A 13,639-nucleotide genomic window follows, 5' to 3' on the forward strand; every position below is an offset into this window, starting at 1 on the left:
ACCTTATCAAAAGGGATGGGACAGTCAGGCTGACTAATGGGGCAGCTTCCCATGTGAACGCAAGCTGCATGCTTGATGGGAGCCCAGCTGTGGGATGAGCAGACCCAGGTGTTACCGCTTGGTTCGGAGTAAGCAGCCATGGACGGTGTCCCCAGGAAAGGGAGGAAGCATGGCCCCCATGAGCCCCAAGCTGCCCTGATGGCCAGATCCAGAATGAACCGCAGAACCGGGGTTTGAGACCCAGCAGGCCTCGTGTGCAAGCTGGTATTAGTGCACGATGCCAAACAATGAGATAAGGGAAGAACCACGTGCCCAGAAGATGACAGGGTTCCCTTTCTAACATGTGGGTTTTAATGGAAATAGCAGAGCTCACAGGAGAACTTAGCAGGGCCTTTGCCCCTGGCTCACAGCAGGCCCTCTGGCCTGATACCCAATGTCGTGTAGTTCCTTTGCTGTCGTCCCTTTGCTGGGCTCTTCCTTTGCTTTCTTCGCCGGAAGAATCCTAGTCATCCTTCGGCTGAGGCCTCACATGTTGGGAAAGCCTTTCCTGCTTCTTGGGGCAGTGGAGCACCTGGATGCAAGAGACCAAGATTTGTTCCGGCAGGATGAGCATGGACGGAACTGGGACAGGAAGAGGGTAGACTCTGAGTGGCTGGGCTGGGGAGAAGGAGGCTCCAGGGCAGTCTCTCTGCTATAAGTTTCTTATGCAACCTCATCACCAGATTTCCCTCCCTCCCCCTCTAGCCCCAATTAAATGCCCGATGCATTTGACTGACAGCCGTTACCCCTCAGGAGTACATCACTTCACCCCAGACCGTCTCTGTCTTTAACTGGGACTGGATTTCATGTCCCTGGTACACTCCATGATTCCCGTGGTGGGGCTGTGGACCGCAAGAGGGGCCTTGAGTTGGCCACGCTGTGGCTGGCGTGGCCATGCCCCAGTTAAAGTGAAATGCATCTAGTCCTACCTGCGTGGAGCTCAGGCATGTCACCTGTGCCCCATAGCATGACAACCTGCTCATAGGTCTGCCTCCATCACAAGACTGTGAGCTCCTCTTTGAGGGCCAAAGTGGTTCCCTCAGGCCTGAACTCCCAGCACCTGTCAAGTGCCTGACGGGAATGTGACGTGAACCATGTCAACGTTCTCAGTATGAATGGAGGCATTTAGACCTCCATCCCACCACTGCCTTGGTACAGAGAGGAACATTCCAGTAAATGTTTTTATAATGTAGGATAATGAGGGTGGCTGACCACTGCCTGAGTAACCCCATAGGAGGCTGGGTAGACCAGCTGTCTTGCTGGCCAAGTCTTTGTGGAGGAAGGGACTGTGGGCTTTCTAGATGATGTTGGTGGGAAGGAATGGAGGTCCTGGGATGTAGAGAGGAAGTAGGGGGGTTACCTATGAGGCAGATTGTAGAACAGGATTAGGTACTAATCAGCAGGAGGGTCTGAGCTCTCAGCAGGCAGGAGATCCAGAGAGAATCCCTTTCTCAGAGAAGGAAGAGATAATAGCATTTGACAGCAGCACTTAAAACAGTGCCTGGAACACAGCAGGAACTCAATAATTGCTTGTTGAATGAATTAATGGACAAAGATATCAGTTTAGCAGATTCCACTGAGACTGAGTGTTGGCATGGAGTGAATTGGTGATTCAAATGGCTTAGAACATCATGTGGAAAAGTGCAAATCAATTCACTAACTATGTACTGAGCACCTACTGTCTTCTGGACACTGTGCTTTGGAGTCAGATAGACTTGCTGCTTATCAGCTGAATAAATTTGGGTAGGTTAGTTAACCTTTCTCAGTCTCAGTTTTTCATCCATAAAATGTGTATCAGAATACCATCATAGGTTCCCAAACTCAAGCTCCATGGGTGATGAAATGAAACAGGAAGAGATTAGATAACTCAAAGAAAATTAGGAAGCTGCAGCAACTTGCATCGGCGTCCCTCCTCACATGACACTGTCTCCTCCAGCTTCCTCCCGTGTTGGCTTCCACCCGCCCCAGGACAGCCAGCATTTAGTTAACAAAGGAGACCACAGGCTGACTTACTGGTGCCAGTTTCATCTTTGTTATCTCTCTGCCATCCTGGCCTGTCACACTATCTCTGCCCCCTCCCGTGTCATAGTCAGCACTTTACCTTTTTTTTTAAAGGAATTTTGCCTTTTTTATAAAAAATTTTATTTATTTTTAAATTTATTTTTGACTGTGTTGGGTCTTCGTTTCTGTGCGAGGGCTTTCTCTAGTTGCGGCAAGTGGGGGCCACTCCTCATCGCGGTGCGTGGGCCTCTCACTATCGCGGCCTCTCTTGTTGCGGAGCACAGGCTCCAGACGCGCAGGCTCAGTAATTGTGGCTCATGGGGCCAGCTGCTCCGCGGCATGTGGGATCTTCCCAGACCAGGGCTCGAAACCCGTGTCCCCTGCATTGGCAGGCAGATTCTCAACCACTGCGCCACCAGGGAAGCCCAGCACTTTACCTTTGAAGGTAGCTGAGGAAGAGCTCTTGATCCCTAAATTTCACACTTCGGAGGGGCCCGGCTCCTATCAAAGAAATGTTCTAGGCAAACAAGATGATGAAAATAGCCAAGAGGTTCTAAAGCAGTCAAGAGAGGCAGAGGAAACAGTGCAGGGAAGGCATGATGCAAATGTGAGGCCCACGTGATGTCATTCTGCTGCAGCAGGAGGTCTGGACTCCTAGAGCTCACCCCCGTTTTCCTGAGTGTTTAAGATGGCTATTGGGCCCTGCGGCATGTAACTTTTGTGAAAGTAACCTGAGGATGCTCCTTAACAAATATCCATCTTGCAGGGGTGGGGGAAGGAGTCAGTGATGTGATGCAGTCTTGTAGTGTGGATGAAATGGGATTAATTTGGAGAAGCCAGAGCTGCGCCCTAAGCTCTGCATGGTGACAGTGTTGGGGGGTAAGGCCTGTCATGCTGACGTAACGTAGTGTATGTTTGGGACTGTATGGGACCCTTGGGAGGACCCTAAGTCAAGCCCATCCATCCTTTGAAACCCAAGACAAAGGTCCCACTTCGCCTGTTTCCTGATTTATAAATGAGGCTGATGATATCCATTTCCCTTGACAGTTGTAATATGATGCTAATGAAGAGGACAGTGTCCACAATGTCATGATGATGATTGCTACCAAATATGAAGCACTTACTATGTGCTAAGCGCCAGGCCAGGCCTTTCACATGTGTTTTCCCATTAACTTCTCGCCACAGCACTATAAAGTCAGTGCTGTTTTAAATTTCCATTCAATAGATGAGAAAAATGAGCCTCAGAAAGGCTTATTAACTTGCCCAACATCACATGGTGGGGAAAACAGTCAAAGCACGACTCAAACTAAGTCTGTTTGTTGTCAAACCCTGTGGTCATAGCCACTCCTGAGCAGAGCACAGCACTGGCCCCGGCAGCCCAAAGGGCCAGAGTCTACCCTGGGACATGCTTGACTGAGGCCTTCCCTCTCTAACGCGCTCCGGAGGGTTCAGGCATGGCTGGCGTCCTCAGCTCTGCACATTCCTGGAACCCTGTAATTTCCCTCCCTGTGGGCTCTTTTGTGACCCTGAGACAAGTGCTTATTTAGCCCATCCACTTCTTGGCTCTAAAGGAAAGTTCATCTCATGAGGAGGAACCGTGCCAGCATTTACCATTGAACAATTTAGACAAAAAAGCTGGTTTTCTCCCCCGAGAACTGCTTTGCAGTAACATTCAGCAGTAATAACAATAACATTAGCAGCAATCATAAGATGACAAGCAAACCCAGTACGTACTTGAGCCTACGCACTCCCCTAGTGCTTTAGAAATAAAATTTCCCCAGCCCTCCCAACTACCCCACGAGGTAGGTACCACTGTTATTCCTATAATATTGATCAGAATCAACAAGCTATGGCCCCAGGCCGACTCTGTCCTGCCACCTGTTTTTGTAAATAAAGTTTTACTGGACTGGAGTCACGCCCATTTGTTTTTGTGTTGGCTGCAGCTGATTTGGCGCTGTAACAGCAGAGGTGAGTCGTTGTGACAGAGACTGACCCACGACGCCTAAAATATTTACTGTCTGGCCCTTAAAGAAAATGTCTACTGAGCCCTGACATAAACTATGACACTGAGGATTAGAAAGACCTACTAGCTTTCCCAAGATGGTGGAGGGGATGGAGGAGACATTGAAAGCCAGTGCTCATTCACCCCAACCGTGGCCTAACGTCAGCACCTACTCTTGTCGTCCCTTGGCTATATTTCTTCCTGCCCTAGGCTTGACACAGTATACACGTCTAATCGTGCTAGCCCCCAGTCCCCGACTTTGGATGACGCTTGACATGCTTAACAAAATGCTTAACAAAATGCATCACGTAAGGGGCATGATTCATGTGTAGAGTGGCAGCCCAGACCCTCGCCGTATTGGCCTCTGTCTAGGTCTCCGTTCTGATTTCCATCCTTTCTTGCTTGAACTCTCTGCTCCAGCTGAACGCTCTCCTCATTTTTCTCCACGTTCCAAGCTCCACACCTTTGCTCAGTCCATCCGCCCCCCCGACACACACACACATAGAATGCCTTTCCTTTTCCTATTTATCACAATCCTACCCATCTTTCCAGGCCTGTGTATCTCCTTCCATAAATCTTCCTCAACCGTGGAAACTCACAGGAAATTCTCTCTCAGCACAAGCTGTATCAGCACAAGCTTCTGGTCCTTACCTTTGGCCCTTAGCCCACAAAAGTGAGGGAGCAACGGCCCCACGGATGATATGTGAAGCAGAGGGAAAGTGAATCTGGTCTCTGCCTTCCGTCACCGAAAGATTCCAGCCAACTCAACTGGGCTTGATCCTTTGTGCACTGGAAAGAGCCTGCCAGAATGTCTCTGCCATTCATCTGAGACTTCAGACAAGCCACTTAAACTCTCTGGGCCTCTATTTCATCTGCAATAATAACTGACACTTACTGAGGGTGGTGCTAAGCAGGGGCTGGCTGTTTTTCATGCATTATAGCATTTCAAGGTGATCCTTGACTTCCAGACCTCATGGAGTTATTGTGAGGACTGAGGGTAAAGGGGCTGAGTTAGGATCCAGAGCGCCCAAGGGCTCCCTGGACCTTGTTGAGCTTTGCCGAGAACCTCCCTCCCTTCTCTAAGTGCCAGTTTCTTATCTACTGGTAAGAAGGGAGATGGGTGGACTGCATGATTTGGATGGACTCATCAAGGCATGATATTAAAACAGTATACAAACCATTTTTGCATTACAGCCATGTAAGAGAGACAACAAATGGCTCTTCAGAATGTTCAACTCAACTGGGTGAAATGCTTCTTGACATTGAAAGTAGGAAGACAAAATACTCTCTGGCTTCAGTGTTACAAGATTTGGTGTGTAGGTGCATACTTACTTTCAGGTCACTTAGCTAGTCTGATCTCTGACCATTAAAGTTGTCACCAGACTTGACTCTCTGAGGCATTAATTCATATAAATATGACAGCTTCAGTTATGGCTGGATTCAGGAGCTCAAAAATGGCACGAGGTTTCAGTCTCTCTCCATCCCTTCCTCTCTGCTTTCCACTACATTGGTGTCATTCTCAGGCAGCCTCTTTCTTTTTTGCGGTACATGGGCCTCTCACTGTTGTGGCCTCTCCCGCTGCGGAGCACAGGTTCCGGACGCGCAGGCTCAGCAGCCATGGCTCATGGGTGCAGCCGCTCCACGTCATGTGGGATCTTCCCGGACCGGGGCACGAACCCGTGTCCCCTGCATGGGCAGGCGGACTCTCAACCACTGCGCCACCAGGGAAGCCCACAGCCTCTTTCATTGTGGTCCTTTCCAGCAGCCCTGGGCTTAAAACCTTCCATCATCAAGTTAAGCAGAAAGACTTATTTTTCCTAAGAGTGTCAACAAAACCTCAGATTTCAGTCTCACTGGCTTGATCTGGGCCTTAATTGTAGGGTCTAGATAATGAAAGATACTGACCAGGAGCTTCGCCTGTGTCATGTACCCACACCTAGAGCTGGGGAGGTATGGTCAGCCCACCTGAGTCTCACAAACTGAAATTAGGGTTGATGTGATTACCAAAGTATAGAGAAAGGAATGCTAGGCAGGCAGAAATAATAGCTGTTCATGACAACATGCCATTCTCTGAAGATCAGTGCTCTGTCACATCCCTCAGTGCCTTTGCACATGTTATACCCTCTGCTAGGAATGCCCTTTCTCTTTCCATTCTCCTGCAAAATTTCAAGATAAACTTGAGAACAAGGTCAAATGACATGGGCTGTGAGCCTTCCCTGTAGACTCTCTCTCTCTCCTATGCCCATCTCTCTGCTCCAGCACTTACCATCTATGGCTCTTCTCCACTCTCCGGGAACTGCTAAAAGGCAAATGTAGTATCCTGTTCCATTTTGCATTCCCAGTGCTCAGCACTGAACCTGGGAGATGATATATGCTCCCTAAGCTTTGGTTAAAAAAATGAATTGACTAATTTCAGTATTTAGCCTTCTAATGTTATTGTTGATTTTCATCTCCTGCTTCTTCAGTTTGAAAATGAAATCATCCTCAAGCTGGACCACGAGGTGGAAGGGGGCCGAGGGGACGAGCAGTACATGCAGCTGCTGGAGTCGATGTAAGTTCAGTGCCCAGCATGGGAGGAGCCGGGAAGGTGGGCCCGAGGCCGGAGGGCTTAGGACTCCAGGGGGCTCCAGTGGCTCTGTCCTCCCCTGGAGATAGGGTCATGGGTATGGGAGAGGCTCCATTTTTGGAAGAAATCTCACATCTCTCTCTGCAGTGGCTGTTTCTTTGATATCGATGGGACAGGTCAGATAAAAAGAAACTTTGCTGTGTTGGAGAGGGAAATAATCCACCAAAATGTTCACTCTTGTTATCTCTTAGCTGTGGAATAATTTTTGCTGTCTTTTCCTTTTTTCTTTCTCAATCTTTGACAGATATTGGTCACAACCAACATTTACGGAAACCACGCTAAGTGCTCTCCCTGTATTGTTTCATTTAGTTGCGTTTTCTCTGTTTGATCCCATTTCACATAGGTGGCCCCCAAAGCTCAGGGAAATGTCTTGTCCGAGGAAACTAGGCCAAGCTAGTCAAGTGGACAAGCTGGGACTGAACCCAGCTCTGCTGGACTCCAGCGCACAGGCCTGGTGAGGCAGTGGGCAGTGGGTAGCACCCAGGAGCACTGGCCTTGGACTCAGGACACTGTGTTGTTTTAACAGCTCACTGAGATGTAATTCACATACCATACAGTTCACCTAAAGTGTACAATTCAATGGCTTTCAGTATATTCACAGAGCTGTGCAACCATTACCACAGTCAATTGTAGAACATTTTTGTTACCTCCTGAAAGAAAGCCCATACCCCTTAGCCGTCATCCCCTCCCCTTCTCTGGGGTTTCTACGGATGTGTCTATTCTGGACATTATATACAAATAGAATCATACGATACGTGGTCCTTTGTGACTGGCTTCTTTCTCATAACATGTTCTCAGGGTTCACCCATGCTGTAACACGTGTCAGTATTTCACTTCTTTTTATTGCCGAATAATATTTCACTGTTTGGAAACACCTCATTTTGTTTATTCATTCATCAGCAGTTGGATTTTTAGACTGTCTCCATTTGGGGCTATCAGGAATGATGCTACTTTGAGCGTTCATATACAAATTTTTGTGTGGACGCATGTTTACAGTCCTCTTGGGTGTATAACTAGGAGTGGAATTGCTGGGTCATATGGCAACTCTGTATGTAACCTTTTGAGGAAGCATCAGACTGTTTTCCAAAGTGACTATACCAGTTACCTTCCTACCAGCAATGTACAAGGCTTCCAATTTCTCCACATCCTTCTGAGCACTCGTTAGTATCCATCTTACTGATTATAGCCATCCTATAATCAGTGTGAAATGAAATCTCATCGTCACTTCAGTTTGCATTTCCTACATGGCTAATGATGTTGAGCATCTTTTCATGTGCTTATTGGCCATTAGTGTATCGTTGGAGGAAGTCACTGGATTTCCATCTTGATTCCAGCACTTAGCAGCTGCACCACTTTGGAACAGTCATGCACCATCGTTGGCTTCAGTGTGCCCAGCTGTAAAATGGGGATAATAAGCCTCCTATGGTTATACTGAAGAGTGAATAACTATAAAACATGTGCACACAGCAGGTAGAAGCTCAGGAAATGTCCTTTGATCCCTCACCTAACTCCCAGTTTCTATCTCTGACACCACGATAAGAGTGAGGACTTCTCCCAAGGTTCAGGAATGTGACTCACACATCCCAAATTCCCCTTCTTTTTTTTTTGCGGTACGCGGGCCTCTCACTGTTGTGACCTCTCCCGTTGCGGAGCACAGGCTCCGGACGCGCAGGCCCAGCGGCCATGGCCCACGGGCCCAGCCGCTCCGCGGCACGTGGGATCCTCCCGGACCGGGGCACGAACCCGCGTCCCCCGCATCAGCAGGCGGACTCTGAACCACTGCGCCACCAGGGAAGCCCCCAGATGCCCTCTTAATTGTAGATTCCCTGATTTGTATGATTCTCTAATATATATCTGATCTTGAATTCTTTCCCCAGTCCTCTTGGAATATTTTAACTTTAACAACAAAAGCAGACTGAAGGTCTTGCTCTGACCCTCACAATGACCCTCTCTCCCCTGCCCAGCGGGCAGAGCCCCGTGGACAGAGTTGAGTCCCAGGCAGCACCGTCCCAGCTGCCCTCGCCCCCTCCTGTCACTGTGCACAGCCATCACTAAACACCTAGATAGCAAAGGCCACTGGGCTAGCGGAGCAAGCCATCATCTGCTCCTCGGGTAGGTATCGAGACTGATTGTCCAGTGGGGAGATGACATTGTGCCTGAGTTAATGTTTTTCTTAAAGCTCAAGAAAGGAAGCATCTAAATATTGACCAGAAGTGAGACCAGGGCTGGCGCTGGCAGTTTCCATTTTTATAAGCGGATGGGGCCCTGCGGCCAGTCTTCAGATGATCAGCAGGATTTTCAAATCCTTCCTGAGCGATTATTTATAAAAGGAGTCCTTAGAGGTCAAGGAAATTAAAAAACAGCTCATTATTTTCCTCCTGAAACAGAGGCGTGAATGATTTTTGCAAAACTAATCAAGCGCAACCTGAAGAGTCAGGACCCCATCAGAACACCCAGGGGCCAAGTCCCTGCACCTTCCTTCCTTTTGACTTTCTGAGCCGCAGTTTCCTTATCTGCAAATTGGGGATAAAAGTACCATCCAACTCCTAGAGTTTTTGTTGAGAAGAAACAAGACACATCGTGAAAAGTGCTTAGCACAGTTTGTGACACCTTGTAGGTAATCTGGAAATAGTAGTTATTATTATCATTGATCAGGTGGATATCGATGTGATTATTTGAAGCCATGAGCTTACCTATCATTCCTCTTCCAGACTAGTGAACCTCACCTCCTCTAACCCTTCTTCCCAGCCCCTCATTCAGGGCCTCCACTGATACATAGGGCCCACTCTGGGCAGACACAGTTCTGTGGGCACATGGCTTGGTAACTGGGTGGTGTTTTTGTGAATCGAGCAAGGCTTCCCTTCTGGTGGCAGCTGGAGCCCTGCGTCGAGGCACAAGGGTGAGGGCATGAAGTGGTGCTGCATGTCAGTATTCATGTGCTCTCGTGCAGTGCACAGCCTTACACAGCATCCCGCCCCTCCCCATCCTTAGAGCTCTCCGTGGAGCCCACTCGCATTAGTCCACATCTGTCTTAAAGTGAGAGTCCCATACTGAATGGAGTAATGAGACACATTCTACCCTCCTATATTCCATCTGCCTGGGAATATTTCTAAAATTGGCATGGGGGCTGGAAGCCTGAAAGGGACAGAGAAGGTGTGTTCTGGGGCCCAGATGCCACTCAGACCAGTTCAGTTGAAAGGGGACCTGTCATAAGAAGCACAAACTACATAGTTTTTAAAGGAATAAGTGAAAAGTCCAGTTCCGTAGGCACTGACAAAGGTGTGGGTCAGGACTCCCTCCCTCTGAAGGCCTCCCATACTGAATGCAGGTCTATTCGAGGGAGGTGTGAGCTCCCTCCAGCCCCCACCAAGGCAGGAGCGTAGATGCGGAGTGCCCAGCGTTCTGCCATCCCTCCTTCCACCGAGTGAGGGACTATTGCATCACTTCGAGAGTCTCCTAGCTCTTTATCATTGCCACTTCCATCCCATTGTTGGGCTCAAAGGAGAGGACCTTGGCAGGTTGGCAGGATGGAGATTAGAACTCAGCCCCATGCGCGTCGAGCCTAGCCTACAGACTGAGGGTGACAACAATGCCTACCTCAAGAAGATTATGTGCGTGTTAAACAAGATAGTCAGTAAAACCAGCTTAGCACAACATCTGGAACACAAGTACTCAATAAATGATAGTATCATGTATTACAGTTAGTTTTTATTTCTATATCCACTTCCACTGCTAGATGGTGAACTCCTGGAGGTCAGTGAATTGCTAGCTCTGAGATCTCTGAATCCCTAGTTCCCAGAAGAGTACATGTTGAGTGCACGGATAGATAGATAGATAGATGGTGGACGGATGGGTGATTTCAAACCAATCTGCCCATCTACCTCTCCCACCCTAGACCATATGAGCACTTTTCTTGCCTTATGGCTAAAAAATAGATTAAGAAAGCCAAGACTTTGTTTTTCTAAACACTTGCTTCTCAAAGGACCAACCATATAGCATCACCTGGGAGCTTGTTAAAATGTAGAATCTCAGGCCTTACCCCAAACCTGCTGAATCAGAATCAATGAACGCAGTGCCCAGGTGATTCCCAAGCACACTGAAGCCTGCAAGGCAGCAGACAAAGCCAGTTGTTCTTAATATTGGCTGAAAAAATAAAATACTGCTTCCTGGCTCCCATCCCCAGAGATACAAAGACATTGACCCAGAGTGGAGATTGAGCTTTGGAAAAGCCCCCCTTGTGATTCTACCATGCGACCAGGGCAGAGAGCCACTGGTCTGGCCATGCTCAGGCCCTCAGATGCCTCCTACTGGGAGGCTGTGAGAAATCACACCCCAAACACTGGGACAGCTTCATTGCATTGTCATTAAGACGGAAAGCAAGGCTGGAAGTGACCATCCCACAAGGAGTTAGGCACAGCTGATGACTGAGCCAGACAGGCCTAAATCACAGGGCGATTTCCATCTCTCCTTGAGAGCCGGGAACAGGTGCTTCTCTCATGGCGAAGGTGGATTTGTCTGATCACAGCCACAGTTTGAGACATCGCGTCCTTGCAGCATGGCTTGGCTTCTGGGCAGAATGACCCTCCAGAGTCCTTGCCTTCCTCACCTTCCCCCCTTAGGAGCTCTTGGGACTTATAAACTGCTATGGGCAGAGTAGGCAGAAACAGACGTAGCCTGGGAAATGCTTGTCTACTCAAGATGCCTGAGAACACACCACAGTGTTTCTCTGCGGAAAATACTGACCCGTGATTGTCTTGATTCCCAAGGTCACCACTGACTATCGGAATGATGCTGGGAAGGACATTTAACTTCTCTGGGCCTTGATTACCTCATCTGCAAAATGAGGGGAATAATTTTTACTTACCATTATGACTGTGATCATTTCTTTAGAAAAAGTGATTAGACAATGTCTGGTGGAGAATAAGTGATGAAGAAGTAGTCATTAACCAAAATTTTAATCCATCTGTCTCTCCCTACCTCTCCTGTGGGCTGCTTGAGGGTAGGCATGATCTTTTTATATTTCTTTTTTTTTTTTTTTTAATATCTTTCTCCCCATCCCTGCCCTACACAATGCCTGGAATAGTGCCTAGCAACTGATAGGTACTTAAGGAATGTCACTATTTTAATTTTTGTTTTTAAAATTTAGAATATTATTATTACAACAAATGTTGTAAATTGTTCAAATACCATATGCACATTTCAGTTGAAAAATGAACACTGTCCTCCTCTATTCCCCCACCTAGACCCCTTTTCAGAAGCAACGTGGATTTAGTTTGGTGTTTATCCTTCCTGACCATATCTGTCACATTCATAAACACTCAGAGACACATAAAAGTAGACACACAGGGACTTCCCTGGTGGTGCAGTGGTTAAGAATCCGCCTGCCAATGCAGGGGACACGGGTTCGATCCCTGGTCTGGGAAGATCCCACATGCCATGGAGCAACTACTGAGCCTGTGCTCTAGAGCCCGCGAGCCACAACTACTGAAGCCTGCTCTCCTAGAGCCCGTGCTCCACAACAAGAGAAGCCCCTGCTCGCCACAACTAGAGAAAGCCTGAGTGCAGCAATGAAGACCCAACACAGCCAAAAATAAATAAATAAATAAAATAAAATTTTAAAAAGTAGACATGAACTTCCACTCACATATAGCATTTGATGGTTGAGAGCAGATGCTGGAGCCAGACTGTTGTTATGTACCAACTGTGTGACCTTGGACAAGTTAGTTGACCTCTCTGTGCATTAATTTCCCCATCTGCAAACATCTTATTTCATGAGACTGTGATGGGAGATTAAATGAGGTAAAATTTGTAAGACGTTTAGAATAATGCCTGGGACGTGGTAGGTTCTTTGCGAGTTGGTTAAATAGAACGTAAGTATTGTTCTGAGACTCACTTTTCTCAACTATACATCTTACAGAGCTTTTTGTTTCAAAACATATTGATCTCATACGTTTTAATGACTTCATAGTCACATTTTGTGAATATGCTTTAATTGGACATTTAAGATAGTTCCAGCTATTTCACTATTAGACACAATTTGTACGTACTGTAAATATATCCTTACATACTTCTGGGATTATTTCTGTAAAATAGATTCCCCAAAGTAGAATTATTGGATCAAAGGATATGTACTTTGACAATTTTTACAGATATTGTGAAAATTGCTGCCCCAAAAAGTTGTACTGATTTACTCCCAATGTGGGTCTGTAAAGGTGACCATTTCTCCACACCATTGCCCTCAGTAGAAATTTATTTTTTCTCATTTTGATGGTGGGGAAAAAGTTACTTTCTACACCATATGGGCAAATAAGCGTATAAATGAGTTAAGTGATTGAATAAAGGAACAAAATGAGCCAATGAACCAGGGGAACTTGGATACACCTGTTTGTTTGGCTTGTTCTCCACCCTTCCCGAGCCCCGCCCCCAACTCGCAGCCCCGCCCCCGACCCCCGACCCCGAGCACGCTCTTTCTCCCTTGGCCTCGAGCTCACCGCCCTCCCGTCTGTGCCGCAGCCTGATGGAGTGTGCTGCGGAACACCCAACTATCTCCAAGTCCGTGGAGAACTTTGTGAACCTGGTCAAAGGCCTCCTGGAGAAGCTGCTGGATTACCGGGGCGTGATGACGGACGAGAGCAAAGACAACCGCATGAGCTGCACCGTGAACCTGCTGGTATGTGCGCGGCTCTCCCCATTTGGGGTCAGATCGGAGTCTTGGGAGCAGGTCTGGCTTTGGGTTCCACTATGGCTCTGGATAGGGGAGCAGCACTAAGGGCTTTAGAAATCAGACAAACGTGAGAGTGTCCTTTCCCTGCCATCCGCTAGCTCTGCATCTTGAAGTCAATCATTTCACGTTCCCTGTGCCTCAGTTTATCATGCATATGAGATGGGAATGACTATAGTTGGCTCTCCCTATCCAAGGGTTCGGCATTTGCTGATCCAACTACAGATTGAAAATAATCAGGAAAAAAAAT

The 13,639-nt window shown here is 47.6% G+C and overlaps 1 protein-coding gene across 9 annotated transcripts in view; it reads left to right on the forward strand.

Annotated features, from left to right (window-relative positions):
* Window positions 1-13,639, forward strand: part of DOCK2 (dedicator of cytokinesis 2) — a 416,438-nt gene that overhangs the window by 357,236 nt on the left and 45,563 nt on the right. For all 9 annotated transcript variants that reach the window (XM_079918428.1, XM_079918432.1, XM_079918434.1 and 6 more), the window contains 2 exons: window positions 6,508-6,593; window positions 13,182-13,338. In XM_079918428.1, the coding sequence (XP_079774554.1) occupies window positions 6,508-6,593; window positions 13,182-13,338 (243 nt within the window). The remainder of the gene's footprint in view (window positions 1-6,507; window positions 6,594-13,181; window positions 13,339-13,639) is intronic.

Source organism: Stenella coeruleoalba (assembly GCF_951394435.1).
Source record: "Stenella coeruleoalba genome assembly, chromosome: 3".
Taxonomy (NCBI): Eukaryota; Metazoa; Chordata; class Mammalia; order Artiodactyla; family Delphinidae; genus Stenella; species Stenella coeruleoalba.